The sequence below is a fragment of the Gekko japonicus genome, unplaced genomic scaffold (genome assembly GCF_001447785.1).
Source record: "Gekko japonicus isolate JY-2015 unplaced genomic scaffold, Gekko_japonicus_V1.1 scaffold2031, whole genome shotgun sequence".
Classification (NCBI taxonomy): domain Eukaryota; kingdom Metazoa; phylum Chordata; class Lepidosauria; order Squamata; family Gekkonidae; genus Gekko; species Gekko japonicus.
Window position 1 is genome coordinate 81,042 of NW_015159776.1, and position 21,357 is coordinate 102,398.

At 40.2% G+C, this 21,357-nt stretch overlaps 1 protein-coding gene across 1 annotated transcript in view; it reads left to right on the forward strand.

Annotated features, from left to right (window-relative positions):
- The window catches only part of RB1CC1 (RB1 inducible coiled-coil 1), a 120,300-nt gene that overhangs the window by 73,567 nt on the left and 25,376 nt on the right, over nt 1-21,357 (forward strand). The window contains exons 16-22 of the mRNA XM_015406869.1: nt 4,364-4,517; nt 6,905-7,013; nt 7,107-7,347; nt 9,952-10,006; nt 15,532-15,579; nt 20,212-20,371; nt 21,017-21,338. Coding sequence (XP_015262355.1) covers nt 4,364-4,517; nt 6,905-7,013; nt 7,107-7,347; nt 9,952-10,006; nt 15,532-15,579; nt 20,212-20,371; nt 21,017-21,338 — 1,089 coding nt within the window. The remainder of the gene's footprint in view (nt 1-4,363; nt 4,518-6,904; nt 7,014-7,106; nt 7,348-9,951; nt 10,007-15,531; nt 15,580-20,211; nt 20,372-21,016; nt 21,339-21,357) is intronic.

A 21,357-nucleotide genomic window follows, 5' to 3' on the forward strand; every position in this document is an offset into this window, starting at 1 on the left:
GGCAATTCTTCCTGTTGCTCAGGTGAAAACCTCTAATGCAGTGTGTTTGTAGTATAGTGGTACAGCTGAAGAGGCATATACCACTCTGTGACATTAATGATCAGTACGTACTGACAGAACTAAGTTTACAAGTACTGTGGTTATACACAGTTTACTTTTTGTTAATGTTGACATGGAAGAAAGCTGATGTGCAACAGCCTTTTTGTGTACGGATGAACATTTATCTACTTTTTCTTGTAGTACTAATGGAGTATTTTTATTTCACGTGGTTGCATAAGGTAGGATTCTCTTGCTTAAAATGCTTGGTTTAAAAACAAAATAGTACATTTTCAACTGGTGGGATCAAGGCAGTTTGTACGACATGGCCAAATCAACATGTGATATGTGCAGTCATGCCAAGTTCTCTTTCCTTTGAATTCCATGAAATTGCTTGAGAATAATCTGTAATGTGCAAGATTGAACTGCTCTTGAACAGCAAGATTTTTAATAAGATTTCCAAAGGAAATGTGATTAGTTGTAACAGAAGATACAATCAATGAGCTGTGAAATACCTTTGATGCTATCTTTTGAGAGGATAATTTTACTGAGGAAGAACAAGTTGAAATTATTTGCTTCATTGCTCTTTTTGTATACATTGGTTTAACTCTCATCACATATGAAAATAAGTAGTGAACCATCCAAAGATTTCAGAGAAGAAAAATATAAAACACATTCTTTTGGTGACAGGCTTCTTTCTTGAGATTAAACTAGTCTCACAGAATAGAAATAGACCTTATAGCCAGTGTTCCCTCTAAGCTGGGTTAGTGTGAGCTAGCTCACAGTTTTTTAGCCTCCGGCTCACACATTTTTGTCTTAGCTCAGGAAGGATGGGTCCAGAGCAAACTAATTTATGCAGTAGCCAAATCACTCACTCACAACGTTAATGCCAGTAGCCCACAAAGTAGAATTTTTGTTCACAAAACTCCACAGCTTAGAGGGAGCATTGCTTATAACTCCTACATAACTTATTAAAACCATCCTGCAGTGGCATGGCTGCAGTTTGTTCTGTAGTAAGGGAGTCTTGTGGATCAAATACAATTAGGAGTGTGCATTCATCATAAACCAAGCCACAAAAATATCCGGAAAAACCTTACTGGTGTTTTTTGGATATTATTTAAGCCGAATACAGATTCAGAAAATCTGATCGACTACTAGTATAGCTGAGCCTGAATAAAAGACTCTTTTGGCTTTTTTTTGGGGGGGGGGATATTCATCTATTCTGAGTATGGCGGGAACTGAGAACTCCATCCCACCTTGGCTGGGGCTGGCTCCTCTTCCAGCTCAACCACAGATCCTGGGGCCAGCTTCTCTTGCAGTGCGGTTTAAACCATGCTGCAGGAGAAGCCCTCCTGGCCGGGTCTGCATGTGACAGAGAGAGAGACCTCCCCACCACATGCAGATTGTGGGACCAGCTTCTGCTGTAGTGAGGTTTAAACCGAGTTGCAAGAGGAGCTAGCCCCAGCCCAGGTGGTATGGAGCTCTCAACTCCCACTGCCCCAGCTGATGCAGAGCTGAGCCAGCCCGGGATCAGCAGGTACAGTGGGAGCTGAAAGCTCCCCATTGCACGCAGATCCTGGTGCGAGCTTCTCCTGTGAGTTTAAACCGCACCACAGGAGAAGATATCCCCGCCGCACACAGATCCTGAGACCAGTTTAACTGTGCTGTAGGAGAAGCCCTCCCAACTTGGCTCTCTGTGTGGTGTGGAGAGCTCCCCACTGCATGCAGATCCTGGGGCCAGCTTCTCCTGCAGTGCCATTTAAACTGTGCTGCAGGAGAAGCCAAGCCAGCCCCAGGGTTGGTCTGGGTTGTTCTTTTTTAAATTGGCACTTTTCTTCTTGAGTCTATTGGACCAGGAAAAAATTGGGATTTCCAAAAAATCCTGGATTGAAATACCAAATCGGTATTGGGATCGTTCGGAAATGCCGAAATTTTTTGAGGTCCTGTAGACCCAAACTAGAAAATGTCAATTTTTTGCACATCCCTAAATACAACCCATAGATTATATGCTGGCTAACCATGAAATATGCATAGAACAGCCTAAGCACTTGAGCTGTTCTCGTTTAGCAGCAATAGTAAATTACATAGCAGTGAATGTAATTCTTATAGCCCACATTTATTTGTTCAGATTTATAAATTTCTTTCTCCAAATGCCTGACTCGTTTTCCACTCACACAATCAAGTCACTGAAGATGCTTCTCAAACTGGTAGGACTAACGAATGGAAAGGCCAAAGAGTATGTCAATTATTCCAAGTCGTTTAAAGTAATCCTAATTTGAAGTCATTTGCCTTAAGATACCTAGATGACAAACATTTGACACACATTTTGGTAAACTTTTAGCATTTTAAATCTTTTGACATTGATCTGCATTGATTGGGTCTTATAAATGTGCAGAGTTCTACTTAGAGCTATTTTCTTTGAGTAGGAAAACTGTCAGTAGCAAATGCTACAGAATTGTCATTCACATGAAGAGGATTTCCTTTTGACTTTTCGCTTGCCCGTTAATATAATAGCTTCATGATTTCTTACAACACTGTTTCTGTTTCTCGTTGCCACTAGTTTGACGCCATATTAATTTAATAAAAGATTGCTAGGAGGTGAGGTGATAGCACTTACTGGCAACATCTCCTCTGTATAATTTCCTTTGCTAGCTGAGTAGATAGAAACTGTCATCAGAACCATCTGGGACCAATGCAGAGTGTAAGTTAGAAAGTGTCAGCTGAAAAACATAGTCAGCAGAATTTGATGAATGGCCCTGAGCAGGTCACTGTGTTTTCAGTCTGTACAGTGAGAATAATGGTGATCATAAGGACTATAAAGCGTTTTATTAAAGTATTGTGAACGAATGAATTGCCCATTATGACGACAGGCAATAAAGAGCATGTGTATCGTGGGGAGGGGGGTCAAGATCAAGTGGGATTTGAGACACATACCCCTGATTATGAGGAAATGGCTGGCAAGAGTAGCATTTGTACAACAGATTTTATTCCTGCCGTGTGATGGAATATTGGAAACTGTTTACTGTGTAGATAAGAATAGTGAACACAAATAAGCAATATTGGCAGTGCTTTAATTCACAGGTCAATGTTAATGCAACTGGGTCACTTAAAAGTGATCACTGAAGTGGCCATACAAACAGAATTATTTGTGGGGAAAGGGATAGTCATTTGTTTGAGATGCAGGCAAATTGTTCCTTACCTTATCTGCATTCAAGAACTTCAGCAAGTCTACCACTAAGCCTTCATTGTGTATTTGTTCTTGTCCCACAGTCTTTGTCTTAGTAGCATTTGTCCTGGTCTTCTCACAGTTGTGTTGAGGTTGCCTCTTCCATCATAATATCAGACCCCATTACTTCACATAGGTGTACATGACAACATAATGTGGGGCTCAATGATACTATGAAAAGTTCAGGAAAAACACAAGTGAATGATAATACAGAGGGGAAAAACAAGCTTAAGGTTTTTACAATCACAGCCTATAAATGTGAGGTTTGAGGATTTGTTATCGTGTTGAATCCCCTTCCCCCCCTCCAGTTTTGAATATGGCATTTTCTTACATCTCTTATCATACCGTGAAACACTCAAAGTTTCTCACAGAGCTCTGAAAATTCTTTTTTTTTTTTTTTTTTTTGGAAAACTGAAGAGGAAAATGATGAGTATTCTTAATTGCCGTATTGGCTATATCCAATCATCACATCAATCCTATGTGACAGGCACAAACTCCATTTATTCTTGTGTACTTCCTCCGCTTGTACATGAAGCATATTTGAAAACTTTCTGGTTTGAGAAGCCTTCAGCCAAATTCCAGTTACCAGGTACCTGCATTCAGATGTCAAGGTAAATTTGGAGTTTGATTGAAGGCCTCATCAATCTGAAAAGTAGCATGTAATGGGAGGTAGAAGGGATAGCACAAGAGCAAGCTGTGTTTGGTCCCACCACGGACAAACCGAAGCATGGTGTGGTGTCTAAATTCAGTCCATGAGTTCTGGGAACTCTGCTTCCCTTCTTTTGTTCTTTTCTGTCTTTAAAGGGATTGTTTCCATCATATCTCATATTGGAATCTTTATTTTTTGGTATTAAGTTCGCAAGTTATAGTTGGCTAACTATTAATTAAAACTATTGATTATAATTAGAACTGTGCAGGTCTATGCACTGCATTTACAATGCATTCCTAAGCAGAGTTCACACCCTTCGAAGCCCGCCGATTTCAACAGTCTTCGTATAACTGTTTGGAATAATTCTGTTAAGGATTACACTGTTAAAAAGAAAACTAGATTTTTTGTATCTGTACGTTTGGATACATTGAGTTGTTTGATTATATTTAAAGTTCGTCTGAATCATCTGCGTCAAGCTTGGTTGCTGAACTTCAAGAAAAACTTCAGGAGGAGAAACAGAAGTTTTTGGAGCAGCTTGAAGAACATGAGAAGAGGAAAAATGAGGAAATGCAAAACATTCGAACATCACTCACTGCAGAACAGCAGGTAAAATTGACTGATTATATATGCTTCTCAGGGCCAGGGGGGATTAAAATAACTTAGAGCTGCTGCTGCTGCTTTTTTTTTCCTGGGGGGGGGGAGATGTAGCCTGGGGAGCAGACAGTCATTCCTCAGAATTCCAGATTTTGATGGTATCCTGTTGGTTTCATTTGTAAAGGAATGACTGCCTAACTTTAAAGGCTGGTACAGCCAGTCTTAGGCTGTAAATAGGGATGGACACAAATCACATTTTTGTGGTTCAGTTCATGGTTCGTGGCTGGACCACAAACTGATACTCCAGTTTGTGAATCAAACCGGTTTGTATCAGTTCTTTGTATTTTTTATATGTATGAGTGTCTGTGCGTACCTGGAAGTCATGGTGACCTCTGGTGACTGACCCCTACTGGGGGCCTGGAGGATATTCAGAGAGGTGGCTGAATAAAGCCTGCCCCCTCCTCTGGTATTTCGATCTAATTTATTACAAGAGCCAGTAAAACAATACAATTCTGATATAAGAGAGATTAAAACAGTAATAACATAGCAATAGTATAAAAACATTAACAAGCGAAAATTAATAAAATTAGTAAAATATAATAATAATAATAGAATCATACAATTTTCCCAACTAAAATAAGTTTACATTTCCTAATAGCTAAGAAACAAAATTTTGCCACAGTGTAAGTTACTGAACTCTGAATGTCTTCTAGGAGGAATTTACGAAGGACTTCTGGCCTAAAATCAAGATAAGGCTGCAGGGGGCTAAATCTAGACAGAAGGGGTAGTATAAGATGATCTCATTCCTCCTGATAGAATCTGCAGAATAGTAAGACATGAGTAACTGATTCCACCATATTAGCCATGCATGGGCATATACGTTCATGCATCAGAACTCGAGTGAATTTACCTTGCAGTACAGCAGAAGGGAGTGCCTCAAAACGGGCTCTGGAAAAGGCCCATCTATAGGGCTCATAGGTAATGTTAAATAAGGGGCAGTAGTAAAATTAGGCCAGGATTTTAGATTTCTGAAGTTCTTGGGTAGCGAAGTTTCTTCATTTTGTAATTCAATGTCACAAAGCCTCTGTGCGATAGCTGTTCTTGCCTTGTATAGGCTTCATAGAAGAGATCTTCTGGGAATAAGCCAATCTGATTTCTTATTAAGAATTTGTGTGGACCAGGCAGGGTAAGGGTCCAAGGCTAAAAGGTAAGGTATTAAACCCTCTGGGTTGTAATAAATTTTTAGCCAGAGTGTTCTAGCCTGCTCCCAGACCTTTGTTTCAACTCTGAGTAGCCCAGCCTCTTGCCTAAGTGTTACATTAGAAGTGTTTCTAGGAACGCCAAATAGAAATCTAAGGAATTTAGATGGAACCCTTTCAGGCATCTTTAGATTGGCAGAAAGTCTATTTGTGAACCATACAGGAGTTGAGCCAATGATTTTGCCTGGAAGGTTTTTAAGGCTATGGAGAGAAAACCTGCACCTTTCCTTCTAAATAATCTAAGAAGGAGGTCTGCCATCCAAGTACTTGCCAGAGTTGACCCTGCTTAGCTTCCAAGATCTGACAAGATCGGGCTTGCACGGGCTATTCAGGTCAGGGCCGGTTTGTATCAGTTTTGAGCCATTTAAACTCTCTGTTTTCTGCTCACTGCAAAAAGCAGTGGCGAGCAGAAAGGGGGCTTAAATGGCTCTGCTGCTTTCCACTGGGAGCAGAAAGTGATTTAAATGGCTCCAAGCCATTTAAACTAAACAGCTAAGTTATAGGGAGCTCCACTGGTTTCTGTGAAGAGCAGAAAGCAGGGGTTTAAATGGCTTGGAGCCATTTAATTCCCTGATTTCTGCTCTTCACAGACCGCCATGAACTGCATCAAAATTCATGGAAGTTCACAGTGGCTTTTCAGTTTGTGAAGATCGCTTTGTGAACAACAAACTGGCCAAAATTTATGATGATCCTTAGTTCGTGAGCCAGTTTCTGCCCATCTGTAACCGTAGATACTGGCTTCATATACACCTAACTAGTCATTGCTGTTATGAAATTTCTGTTCATTTCAGTTGAGTTTTTAAAGGGCTCCCATGCAAGTTTCTCAACCATTCATTTTCACCATGTCAAATATAAGTCAATAATGTAATTTCAGAACTGTTTGTGGTATTCAAAGCAGACACTGACATCAGTGGATTTAGGATTCCTACACCTCATGATATTGTGTTAATGATAGGTCAGTGATACAGCTTTAGAGAAGATATAAATTGGGATGCATTCCTGATTAATGATTCAAATAGTAAATACTGTAACTTGATTTTTTAGCTGCTTTAGTGTGATTTGGGAAGTTGCAGAAATCAGCATTTTATTTCTGTGCGTCATATTGCATTACTGAAAATACTGTTATATTTGTATTTCCAGACTACCTTCAATACTGTTCTAACAAGAGAAAAAATGAAAAAAGAAAACATAATAAATGATCTTAGTGACAAATTAAAAATGATTACACAACAGCAAGAAAGGGATAAGGGTAAGCACAATATTGTACATTCATGTAAGTAGAATCCAAATAATTGTTCTGCAGTATATCTGAATATTACATTCTAATCTTTGCCTGCCTTAGATTTGATAGAAACTCTTTCTGAGGACCGAGCTCGTTTACTTGAAGAAAAGAAGAAACTTGAAGAAGAAGTTAATAAGCTGAGAAGTAGTAGTTCTATTCCATCAACTTATTTAGCTCCTACTTCAGAACCTTCTGGAGCTTGTGCAGCAGATTTTACAGCAGACACGGAGCGATTGACATCAGATGTACCTGAAGAGGGAAAAATGGATTCTGTAATGGAAACCAGCATGATGGCTGTAAAGTAAGTTGAGCAGGTTTTGTTCAAATGTATACATTTCTGAATGCTAGTGAACAAATCAGGCACTTGGGGTTAAACAGATTGGATCCAGTGGAAAAGCACCAGTGGAAAAGCACATGGAAGTAGTTGGGGGAGTTGATCATTCCCAAATCCCCTCATTCACTCCTTGTAAATATAATGCCTGTGCATTGACATGAACTTAATCCAGGTGAACAGGTTTATATAACTAGTTGCTGGGTTGCAATTATGAACACTAACTAGATAGTCTCACATTTCTATCTTGTCCTTTCTCCAAGGATTGCAGGGTAATGTACATAGCTCTATTCTCTCCCCAGGGTAATGTACATAGCTCTATTCTCTATTATTCTCTATTCTGGCACAGACCCTGATAACTGACAAAAATCAAAGGGAAAGTCATTTCATAGTGACTCTTCAGCCCCCAAAATCATTGTTGAATTAGCTGTGAAATTCACCACTGAGCTGTTGAAGAGTCATGAAACAATAGGAAGACTTGCTTTAAATGAATAAAGACAAATACTTTGCCACCTAGGATATGTGGGAAAGTTGGTCACTTTTAAAAATTTAATGATCACCTAGAATGCATTATACAAAAATACTTACTAATATACATAATACAAGATACATTATAAATATATTGTAACTAAATACAATTCAATACCGTTTCTATCATAATTTAAGTACATCTCAAGATTTCTTCCCTCACATTCTGGCTTAATTTTATTCCAGTATATAAAGAATGGTTGCCAAATTTTATCAGATTCGTCTCGTATTTTCTTAAGTGTATGTAGTGATCCCAATTATGTCTTATTCCATGAATATAGCTATTCCACCCTTAGTTATTAGTTTTTTGCCTACTTCCTCCTTATGCTTCTGTAATGTTTTACTGCTACTTCCTGGTGGTTTGTTTATTTACAGAAGTTTATGGTGGAATGGCAAGGAGCTGCAGTGGCTCAAGTGGTTAAGACGCTGAACTGCAGGCTGTGGAAGGTCAGTAGTTCAGCAGTTCGAGACCCGGGTGCTGCATGATGGAGTGAGCTCCCATCTCTAATTCCAGGTCCTGCCAACCTAGCAGTTCGAAAGCAAGAAATTGCAAGTAGATAAATAGGTACCACTTCGGTGGGAAGGTAACAGCATTCCGTGCGCCTTGGTGTTTAGTCATGCCGGCCACATGACCATGGAAATGTCTTCGGACAGCGCTGGCTCTTCGGCTTTGAAACGGAGATGAGCACCGCAACCCTAGAGTCGGATTCGACTGGCTTTCGAGCAAGGGAACCTTTACCTTTACCTATGATGGAATGGAAGGTTAAAACAAACTCCTATTGCGTATAATTAAAATTGTTCATGTTCTTTTCTCAACTAGATATTGCTTTAATTGTTGTTAATACAATAAAATTTTGAGGATTAGAGGTAAACATTACATATGCAAATCTGAATTGTATGTGTATATTCATGCATGCATACACACACACATATCCCACAACCTTCATTGTATAATCACAGAGATATCAAGGTTTCATTTCTTGGTAATAAAAGGGAAGTCAAAATACCAATACAAAAATGAAATTGAAAAAAAAACCTCATGCAAACTGCAAGTATGTAATTATTTGAAAGGTAAATAGTATTATGAAAACTGAAAACCATGAAGAAACAGTAAGATGAACCATTTCTTTTTTAAAAAAAAGACTAGTCATGAAAGCTTGGGTAAATACCTTCTCCAATCAGAGGAACCAACCACATATTGCTAACACAAATGACCATGTGACCACTTGGGAAATGTACATTTGTGATAATACAAGTGACAAGACAACATCATACAAAACTTTACCAGTTGGTAAAACTTGTTGTATTCATTTAACAGTACGGCAGATGTAGCATATCCAGGAAATTTAGGAAAGCTTAACCTGGAATGTCAGGATTAATTGAATACTGATGTTCGTTTTAGAGTAATGTGCATTTATTTAAATTAGTATGGGTTATAGTAAAGTAAAGGGGGAGCTGTGGTGGCTCAAGTGGTTAAGACGTTGAACTGTAAGCCGTGAAAGGTCAGTAGTTCAGCAGTTCGAGACCCGAGTTGCCGCATGACGGAGTGAGCTCCCGTCTCTAGTTCCAGCTCCTGCCAACCTAGCAGTTCGAAAGCAAGAAATTGCAAGTAGATAAATAGGTACCACTTCGGTAACAGTGTTCCGTGCGCCTTGGTGCTTAGTCACGCCGGCCACATGACCACGGAAACATCTTCAGACAGCACTGGCTCTTCGGCTTTGAAACGGAGATGAGCACCACAACCCTAGAGTCGGACTCGACTGGCTTTCGAGCAAGGGAACCTTTACCTATAGTAACTGGAAAAGTGGGGGTTGGTTCCCCATTGCTCCTTTGTGCTGCAGTCTGTCCATACCATGTTCCATGATGTTCCAAGGATTCCCAAGCCCTCAGAAGCGACTTGGGGAGGAAAAGAAAGCTACTGAAAAAAGGAGCTAATGGCAAAGATCCATCCAACCAGTGCAGCACCGCTTTTAGTTTTCTGGATCCAAGCTTGTGTCAAGTAACCAGAGACATTCTTGTTAACAATTTGACTTTTTTTTTGTTTAGTGAAAATGCTCAGATGTTGTCTGAAGAAAAGCAGAGGATAATGTTGTTAGAAAAAGTGAGTAATTACTATTTATTGCAGGTTGAAGTGGTTCCAAAATATTTAAAATTTTTAACTTAGATATAATATTTTTAGTTATAAGACCTGATGTGTCGTATTGCTTCTTCTCTATAGTTTTTGTTCTTGATTACTATGTTACTTTAAAGCTTTGATTACTTTTCTGTTAGTTGGTTTATTTTATATAATTCGATTTATTGTTTGGTGAGTATTTGTTCATTTGTTGGTTTATGATATATATAAAATGTTAAATTAGAAATATTAAAAAGAAAAATTAACTAATTCTCTCATTAACTATTTGTGAAGTGTGTTATGGATTCTCAGTTTTTGTATTCTCATCAAATTGCTGATTTAATTATCATAGCAAAAGTTTGTTCTCTGTGGTAGCAAAGTGGTCTGAACTATACGGGAGCTGTCACTTCCTCTGGTGGCTGACCACAGTATCAGTAAGAGAGGCAGAGCAAGGGATAGGACTATTCCTCTCCATTTTTTGCTTCCCTCCTCTAGAGAAAAGCAGGACTGATTTTGGTCAGTTCAGTCAAAGGAAAATTCCTTCCAACTGAAGGGTCAGTTCTCTGATTAGTTATATCAGCCACTTAAAGGGAGGGGACTTTGCATGGGTTTCAATCTGTTGCTTGCTTAGAGATTTACAGCTGAATGGCTTCTTTTTTCCACAGCAGCTCACAAATGTCACTGCATTAATAGTTTGGTTTTTTAAAATATGTGAAAGTACCTATTTCGGGAAAGATAAATAATTGTATCAATATTCTTAGGCATTGGCTTCATCCCACAATACATGCTGCAGGGTTTTCCCCCCAATTCAGATTAGAGAAATAAGGAGCCTGAATTCAGAATCAAGCGTAGGGGTAGAGGCGGCTTAACGGCGCTGCGAACGGACGGGTCTTGGATCGTCTCCGACTCGCTCGTCTCCTCTTCGTTCTCCTTGGAGGTACCCGGCGATCGGGTGAGCTCTGCTTCGCTTCCTGGAGGGAGGTGAAGTAGCACGGGGCATTGCCGCTGGCCCCCCCCCCCCGTTGATGGCACGGGGGTGACGCTGGTTTGTCCCGAAGCAGGAACGAAGACCTGGAGGAACAGGGCTTCCATGTTCCCAGAGCAGCAACCAGCCGTTTTAAAAGTATTTAAAGCAAGTAGCACATTGTGGAGCTGCGGTGACTCAAGTGGTTAAGATGCTGAACTGCAGGCTGTGGAAGGTCAGTAGTTCAGCAGTTCGAGACCCGAGTGTGCCGCATGACGGAGTGAGCTCCCGTCTCTAGTTCCAGCTCCTGCCAACCTAGCAGTTCGAAAGCAAGAAATTGCAAGTAGATAAATAGGTCCCACTTCACAACAAACTGTTTAGAATGTTAGAGGCAAAAGCCAATCAAGTCGCATATGCAAACGACCTCTGTGTTCCGAGGCAATAGCCAATGAGGCTGCATATGCAAATAACCTCTGTGTTCTGACTGGCTATGGGGGCAGAAAAGATATCTCAGAAACCTGAACTTTATGCCAAGTGAAGAAAAGGAAGGAACTAAGAAGGTATGGAAAGAACTCTAAACATTACAAAAGAACGACGATTGAGTTATGGAAATGGAGAAGGAATTCTAGACATCTAAGGGAAGTTGAGAAGGAAGAAGAGGCAACAGAGAGATGGAGAAAGAATATGAGACAAGAGACTTATCTGTGTATAAATGTCCTTTCTCTTTAATAGATAATAGTTCCGAAAGAAAGGAATGATGACTATGAGTAACTTTGTAATATGTCGTGTCACAGTAATTGGGGGATTATAGAGTGATTATAATGAATTAGTGAAGGTGAAATGGGATTAATTAGATGATTGGGGTTATATTTGGCACTTAGGATAGAGTATAAGTTAGGTAATGGGATTTAAATGTATTTTGAATATAATTGTATTTTGTGTATTTAAACAGAGTTCAATTTGTGGAAAAAATGTTGATTTCTGGAGTTGTAGTAAGTGAGTGGCCTTAATAAGGTGTAGACTATTTAAAACTTTTGTGTAAAATCTGGTCATTCCATAATTAATGAATTAACGAGGGTTTAATAGGGGTATTGTGTTAATTTGTGATAATAATTTCTAGTTATGATTTGATTTTTAGGAAGTAATTGTGTTTTTATTGCATATTCATAGTTAGTGGATTGAGATAAAAACTTGGATGATGAAGAAAAAAGGCATATCAATGGAATATTAAAGGAACTATAATTGGAATTAGGGTGGTAATTAATCTAAATAATAAGTGTCAGTTATGGGGATAATTAGCTGTTTGAATCTTTGGTCTTTGGCTTCAGGTTAGATAATCTGAAAAAGTTACCAGATATAATATGGGAGCAAAAAGGTTTGAAATGCGCGATTTGAAATTATATTGGAACTAATATTATCTGCAAGAGATTAATGAATTTAACAAGTATGGTATGATTTTGTAGATGTGCCTAAAATATGTATTTGCATTTTCATGTGTCCTGTTTGTTTGTTTGGAAAATTAATAAACTGATTATAAAAAAAAAAGAGAGTAGGGGTAGAGGATGGAATTGTCCCCTTGACAAACACACACACAAAAAGAAGCTGCTGCTGTCCCTTTTGAGAGTACCAACCTGATATTTGGCATTTTATATGTAGTTCCCAGTACTCTGTCCGCAGCTGTGAGACAGTTTGCAGCCCCAGTTCCAAGAGAAGGGGTGAGGCGGGCATCCAGGCAAGAGTCCCTCCAACATCCCTACTAACTACCAACCCCGTATACAGTTTGCTTGAAATAATACACGCTTACATCTAGATTTCAGAAAAGTGGGGAAATAGCTTCCGGTTTTGGCAATCGCCATGGCTGCTGCTTCTCCCCGGACCTCCGGGAGACAGTAGCCAGAGTCTGCGGCTGGGAGTGGGCGCGATAGTCCGCGCCACCCCTGGAGCCCTTGTGATGGGTTCCTACCCATGGGGTGCTAGAGTCAGCTCTTCCACCGGCGAACCGGCTGGAGAAGGTGGGCTTCTCCATGCCCCAAAGATCCCGCTGCGGAGTGTCCCAAATGGGAAACACCGGAACAACCATTTGGTGGCCAAGCGAAATTAAATTGAAAGCGGATCTAATGTTGAACTGTGAGTTTGAGTTAAAGCAAGATTCACCAAAAATCTAAGCCGGGAACTTCCCTTTAAAAGCGAGGGGGGGGGACTCTCCCCCAATAAGAAAGAATAAGCAATTTTATGCTATAACAAAAAGGGGAGCGAACTATTGAAGCAAGATAGACTGAATTAATAAGCATTTAAGAACTTACCAAGCATATTAAGGAGTATCAGAGACTGTGATAACTTTTACAAACAGTAAACAGTCTCTAAAAATGGCACCCACGAGGAAGGATGAGAAGGAAAAACAAGTTAAACCAAAACTTCCTGTTGGACCTGCTGGACCAGCAAGTCCTGCCCCTAGACAAGACATAACTGCAGAGCTACAAAAGATGCTAACGGAAGCATTGCGACCCCTGCTGGAGCAAATAACAGCATTGCACGGCAAATTCAATGCACAGCAACTGCAACTGGCTGAGATAGCCATAAAAACAGAAAACACTGAAAAAGAAGTGGATGCCAACACCAAAAAATTGGGGGGGGGGAACTGCAGGTGATCGGAAAAAAAGAGTTTGATGGAAGAGTCTCAATTGTTACAGCTACAAATGGAGAGAGCAAGCTATGTCTTAAGGTTTCAAGGTGTTCCTGAAGATAAGACTGAGAATCTGAAACAGACTATGTGTGATGCATTAGGCCCTTTGGCAGATATAAAAGCGGACACATTACAAAGCGAAATAGATATGATCTATAGTTCTTATCCTGAATTTATAAGAAAAAATAATCTGCCGGGGGAAGTGATTGTGAGATTCTCGAGAAGACAAGTGAGAGACCAAATTCTCAAAGCGACAAGTGGATCTACCTTGAAAATCAGGAACAAATAAATAAAAGTGTTAAAGGACATACCATTTGAAATAAGGAGGAGGAGGAAATATAGAGACCTAGTACTATTTCTACAAAAGAAAAGCATTCCCTACAGATGGATGACACCCGAAGGCACAATCTTCAAATGTATGGATAAGAAAGAAAAAATTGACTCTGTAGAAACGGCACAAGAATTTTTGCATCTTCACAGCCGTTCACCAGGGGAGAAAGAACCCGAGAAAGAAGACAGCACCAATGAAAGTGAAGAAGGAGGAGCAGCAACATAATCTGACGAGGATCCAGACTCTAAGTTAGGGGCAGCTGCCCCGAAGACAAGCTATCATTTGAGAAAACATGAGGATAAGAAGAAATGAGATGTTATTACGCTCTGAAAACTCTATATATTTTAGTAATTAATTCTTATAACGCTTTTTAAAATAGATCAAAACTAGAGGTGATTTAAGTCATTATATAAGCTAAAAATAATTGATAGATCACCACAGTCAATGTATTGTTATAGAACAAGGAGCTTAAAGCTAATTTTGATAAGTTGTATGTATGACCACCATCTCTTGGGTTTTTAGTGGGTTTTCTTTACTTTATCCCTTAGTAAGTAGTTACCCTTCCCCTATTTACATAAACACAATCAGAAATATATACAAAATATAGATTCAATAAGGACCATAAAGTAAATTGTTGAGAAGTAAAATCAAAAATTTCCTTCTTTGCTTCTTACTTTTGTGAATACTGTGGGAACACAATCAAAGAAGGAAATTTTTGGACCATAAGTTTATTTTATAATCACTGGGCTAGTGATTGCACTTTAAAGGTCTTATGTGCATATTTATCCTGTGCCTGGTGATTTTACTTCTGAACAATTTACTTTATGGTCCTTATTGAATCTATACTTTGTATATATTTCTGATTGTGTTTATGTGAATATAATTATTAACCATCTTGCCACATATGTATGACCTCTGAGGAAGTCCTATTTAGCCGAAACGCGTAAGGTCAACTTTTTAAGCCCTTGATATTGTTATGTTTTATATACATTGGTTGTAATTGGGCCCCTATATATGTTTTAAAATTTGTTATTATCAATAAATACATGTGCCTTTTTTATGGAAAGGTTTTAATATTGGCCCTCCTTTTCACTAACCTTTGTTTGGTTCTGGTGATCAGATTCAGTGCCATGGCAGTACTAATGTACAGGTGGTTCTTGAGGTAGTAAACAGGTAGACTTCTGAGGATTTCTTACCCTGGTTGACTGTTCTGCGAGCCAGTGTGGGAAAAATTCCTGACCTTCGTATAAATAAAATTGGGTTCTTGATATATAGGTGGTGTTGTGGTCCAAACCTTAAATATTTGTCCATACATTTATTTTCTACGAACATATCAGAAGCTACTTCTGAGACCTGGGGTGGGAGGGTTTACAGCTTTCATCTGGCATCGTAGATTAGGACCATAATTTATGTGACTTGAGTTTTTTGTATTAAAAAAATGAACTTCTGTTGAAATTTTGTGTAAAGAGGTATAGTGCTAATATAGTAAGCCATTTTTAAGTTTAAAAATTAAAGGTGTTTTTTTTTTTTTTTAGACACTGCAGTTGAAAGAAGAGGAAAATAAGAGGCTTAATCAAAGATTGGTAAGCACATATATGAAATGAAAAACAGTCAAATAGAAACTTCAGTAGCTCTTTGCAGCCTCGGAATATGTTGCCTGAGAAAAATGTGATGAACAGAAATTTCTCTCAGGAAGAGAGAGTGCTAGGGCAACTCTGTCTGAAAAGCTTGATTCTGTAAGTGTAGATAGGCCTAGGTTTACTAAAAGCTATCACTTGTATAAACTGAATTCAGTAAGTGAATTCTTACTGAATTCAGTAAGAAGCATATTATAAAAATTTGATTTCTGGTGGTAATTTTATACTAGCATGTCAAGGTCAGTATTTAGGTTTGCTAAATTCTCAGGAAGTGTAGCTCTGGCCAAATGCATTGTTCACAAAGCAACATTTCATATAATTTTATCAATTCAATTTTAAGCCATATTTCTCTTTGAAAAGGCTTTAATACAACAATCAGTCATTCAGAGTGCACAAGTAGTGCATATACTTGACAGACCTTTTTTCAGTAGTGAGAGCAAAGCAAGAGATGGAGAGCCATGCAGAACTAGAGTTTTCATGCATGCCTACTGCAAGGGTCAAAAGTGCAGTTCCAACTCTTTTCCAAAGTTCCAGGCAACTGTGCTCCTAAGCATAGCTATTATACTATTTTAGAAGAACTGTATGGATTTTATCAAGACAGGCCCCAAAGAGGTAACAACAGACCACCCAGGTCTTGGGTGGTGGGCCTTTCCTTGCTTACAAAAAACTCCCAGAAAAGAACAGTTTCTAAAACAACAACAGAGACACAAAGCCAGGGACTGTACCCTGCAGAAAAACCAAGATAAAAACACTGTTCTCATATCAGCAGAGAATACAACTATAGGACCTAACAAGCACAGCCTTTTTTTGCTAAACCAGTTGTTCACTGTTCAAAATTATATATATGCCATTGTTAACAACTTTAACAATGGAGGCCCAGGTAGTAGCCACTGCCAAGTCAGCCTTTTATCATCTTCAGCTGATTAGGCTGTTGGCTCCCTTCCTTGAATGCAAGAACTTGGCAACAGTGATCCATGCGATGGCCACCTCGAGATTTGACTACTGTGATGCTCTCTACATGGGGCTGCCCTTGTCCCAAATCTGGAAGCTGCAGCCAGTCTGTTGATGGGTCTCTCTACGTGGGAACACATCCAGTCTGTATTAAAAGCACTGCAGTGGCTGCCAATAGCATACCAAATTCGCTTCAAGGTGCTGGTTCTAACCTCTAAAGACATTTATGTTTTTTGTTGTTGTTCAGTTGCACATTTATGGTTAAGGTGTGGCATATCTAAGGGACCGCCTTTCCCCATACGTTCCCCAGAGAGCACTGCGTTCAGGGGCCCTAAAACGGCTGGCCCTCCCAGGCCCTAAAGATGCCAGGCTGCCGATAACCAGGCCAGGGCCTTCTCAGTGGCAGCTCCTTTCTGGTGGAATGTGCTCCCAAAGGAGATCATAAAACATCATAACAAAAGCCATTTAAAAGGAACGTTCCATTTAAGTGGCTTTTGCAAGCAGTGCATGCAAGTGAAGTCAAAGCAGTGAGTTCACCACTTCTGGGTGAACTCGCTGCTTGGACTTCACTCACAGCTTGCAAAAGCCATTTAAAGGGAGCACCTGGAAATCGGGAGGGGGAGCAAAAGGGATTGCTGAAATGGCTTGCATCTATTATTTCAGCCTAACAGCTGATGGGCACACCAGCCCCACTGTTAGGCTGAAATGGATGCAAGCCATGTCAGCAATCCTTCTACCCCCCCCCCCCCCCCCCTTTTTTTTTCTTTTTGAAAACCATGTGGAGGATCGTGGATAGGAATGGGCACGAACCTTGTTTCGCAAACCACGAACCAACTGTGTTTGTCACAAAATTAGGTCCATGACAAGTTTCGTGCTCATCCCTAGTCTTAACCCATGAGGATTAATTTTACTTGACACAAGAAAAAAAAATACTAATCAACTAATCTTGGCAAGAACATTCTGCCTTTCCCAGATATAACTAAAATTCTCCTGGTTATCAATAACTTATTCCAACTTTTGACTTAAATTTCTGCTTCTAATTATTTTGAAATCTAAGGAACTGTAATGATAGGAATGTGGAGATGGACTAAATTTTTATTTCTCATTTTTTGTCATGAACTACTCTCTAATTCTGTCCCATTTCACTTCAAAATAAGTCTTCTTGGTTTTCAATAAAACTTACTATCAAATAAGTATGCTTGAAAGTAGGGTTGCCCAAAGACCTGGAAGAAAATGTTCCATCCTTTTAATAGAGACTTAATGTATATAAAGGGCTAGCTGAAGTTTTTCATGGCATGAAGTAAATAACATCTCATTAAGCCTTTATTAGAGGGAGTGGTAATTTTTTTCCTCCAGGCAATTGGCAACCCAACTTAAGCGTGAAGCATTAATTTGTCATAATTAGCAATAAATTGGTCTTTCCTCATTGGGAATAATTTCTCATGGGAAAGTCTGCTTCATCTCTTGATTTGTGTTAAATTGTACACCAGCAAAACTACAAAAGCAAAAAAGTGTTTAGATGTCTGTTTAAGGAGAGTTTGTTTGGTCATAACTCACAGAATTTTCACAAGGAAAAGCCATAATTTAATTATTACACAAGTAAACAAGCATAGGTTAAATCTGGTTTTTGCCAGTCTTGTTAGTAATGATAATGACTGATTTTAGAACTGCTAAACAAGTAGCCAAGACCATGACAGCAATATTTTTTTAATCTTCAAGATTAGGGTTACCATTTTTTGAAAAGCAAAAAAAGAGGACATATTTCCCAGCTGACTACTTCAAACAAATGATCACTATGACAAATCTCACTTTAAATACCCCTACTATTATAGCTGTGATAATTGCTCCTAACTAGGAATATTCCTAACCTTCCAACCCAAAAAGAGGATATTTTCATCCATTTTTTAAAAACAGCCCCAAAGAGGATGGGCATTGGGCACCAAAAAAAGAGAACATCTGGTAACCCTATTCAAGATACTGTCAACAAACCTTCCTTTTATTTACATCACAATAATAATTCTTTTTTTTAAAGCCCCCGGAGGGGATTTTTTTGTCAATCTTTTAACCCTTTTAACCATCCCCAGTTACATTTAATTGCCCAATAACAGTGCCCCCCATCATCCCCTAGAACCAAAGTTCTCAAAGGCACAATTCAGAGTCGTTTAGCCTTTACTTCTTCTTCCGCAGTTTGTAGGAACTTTTCGGGGCTGATGCCCCCTGCTCAGTCAAAGAGTCCTCACCAGACGAACCAGTTTCCAGCTCTCCACTGAACTTATCGTTCTCTTCTTTTTTTCTCGTCCTCTAGCCTTCCCAGCTGCTCCTTTAGAAACTCTTGAGCTTTAAGAACAGAGTCAATCTTGACCTTCTTCTCCTTGATCTTGAATATTACTCCTTCTGGAAACAGCCATTTATATCCAATTGAGTTTGTTTGGAGGAAAAACACAAGTTCTTTGTATTTCTTTCTGCATTGTCTTACTTCAAATGGAATATCCTTTAGCGTTCTGACAGCATTCTCCCCCTCCTTCAGGGGTGTCGCAGCAACTGCTTTCAGGATAGCATCCCTGACGTGCCTCTTCGAGAATCTTACTACCACAATAATAATTCTCTGATTATATGTCAGATGTTTATAACAAGGAAGAGTTCTGAAGTGTGTTCTCAGCTCAGTCTCCAAATGTACTGTGAACTCGAAGATTTCAGTTCAGTTTCCCATTGATCAAGTTCTATTTTAGGGTCTTTTTTCTTGTCTTTCTGATGCAATAAGCAGTCAAATCACCTCTGCTCAGTTTTTCACTGATGCATTCTTTGTCACTGAACATGGAAGATACTAGCTAAGTTACCTAAATTAAGGCAGAGATTCTAAAAAGAATGGGGAGTTTCACAGAGGCACCATATTCATTTGTGAGTTCTATACAAACCCTGCACATATTATCTTGGGTTGACTCAGTTCATTTAGATCATATACTACCTTCTAACTGATATATCATAACAATCAGGAAGGGTACAGTGGTAGATTTTTCTGCTCTTCACTTTGCATGTGTAAATTCTAATCCATGTTGATTATTGTAAATACAGAAACTGAAGAGATAGATCTTCTTCGTGGTCTCTGTGCATCACACTTCTGGGATATAGTGCGCCTGCGCCGACCTCGATCGGTTCGTCTTGAAAGTGAAAGGGATTTTCGCCCCCGCTCCCCAGTCATGACCAACGGAGGGGCACGACAATCCCGCCAGTTCTCTTCTGACCACCATGCTGGTAGGATCTTCTCCGCTTCGGTCGGTAAAAAATTTGGGCTTTTAGGCCTATTCCTCTTTTTTCTTCGAAGTTTCTTCGTTTTCTTCTTGTTTATTTTTTGTTAAGTGAAAGGACTTTGTTTCTACGGATTTATTTCCTTTTGGACTCTGTCGTGTGTTCCCCCCCTCTCCCGGCCTATGGCCAAGAGGTGGGGTTTCTTTAAATGATGCCTTAAGTGCAGCAGCAAGATTGCCCTCCCAGACGGACCTCGGAGAATCGCACCGAGTGAACTCTTGTGCTCATTGCGCAAAGTTTTCGAAGCAGACAAGGAAAAACAGAGCTGCTAGACTTTGCGTTGCACTTTTGGAGTTAGCGCTTTCACCAATGTTGTCACAGGACACTTTGGGGCATGTGTCAATGTCGACTACCGCCTCGGCATTGTCAGCTGTGCTGTCCCCAATATCGACTCACGTGGATATCAACCGCCCAATGCTGAAACGCTCAGCCCAGACATCTCAGTCCTTAGCCCATACTCCCTCCAAAAAATGCAGAGAAGGCAAGGACGATCAGCCAGTCAAGCATAAAAAGCATAAGAAAAATCCCCCTATGCAATCTCCGCTGACCCCGCGGAGGGTCTCGGAACAGAATCCTATGGGGGCTGCTTCCCTTGACTTTTCGAGCCAAGAGCAGCCACAAGGTGTACCTCAGTCGCCTTTGCTGCATCCTATCCAGCTCACTGACTCTGAGCACAATATGGACTTGACACAGATCTCTTGGTCTTCCAGTGTCGAAAGTCTGCACTCAGACTGTGGAGCCGATGCGTTTGTCCGTCCTTCACAGCTCTCTCCTGATGATCAAGACTGACCTTTGGCACCGATCCATCCACCACCACCGCTCTCCTGGGACCAATGGCAGTGACAATACATGTATGGGGCCTATCCATTTACGGGCAGTATGCCATGGTTCCCACCCCAACCAGTGCAGTGGGAACGTCAGTACACCTCTTCACACATCTCCCGGTATCGAGATCCTCCATCGACGCCAGAGTTCGTGAGGCCCCATCTGTCGAGACCGACAGGCAAACCTTCCAAGCCATCGCACCCGGCAGTTCCAAAGTTTAAAGAGCCATCGAACCCGATTCCATCGATACCGATGCTACCTATGTCTTTTTCCGAGCTGTCTGAGCACTCCGCCTCTTCAGATGCCTCCTCCCAATCAGGGGACGAAAACCCCGATCCTCCAGTGGAACCCTCGCCGCCTCAACAATTGGGCAATGATCTTCCAATCTCCCCTTCGGAAGACTTGAAATCCTACGGAGATTTCATCAAGTGGATGGCTAACACGCTCACTCTGTCTACAGTACAGCCCCTGCCTACTGTGACAGACTCTGTGTTCGATATCGTCCAGATGGACACTTCTACAGCTACTGCGTTACTGATTACTTCGGTCCGCCTTCAGGCAGCTAAAGTCCCATGGTCTCACCCGACATCTACACCCGTCTCGAGCCGGACAGTAGATCATATGTATAAAGTGCAGGAGCAG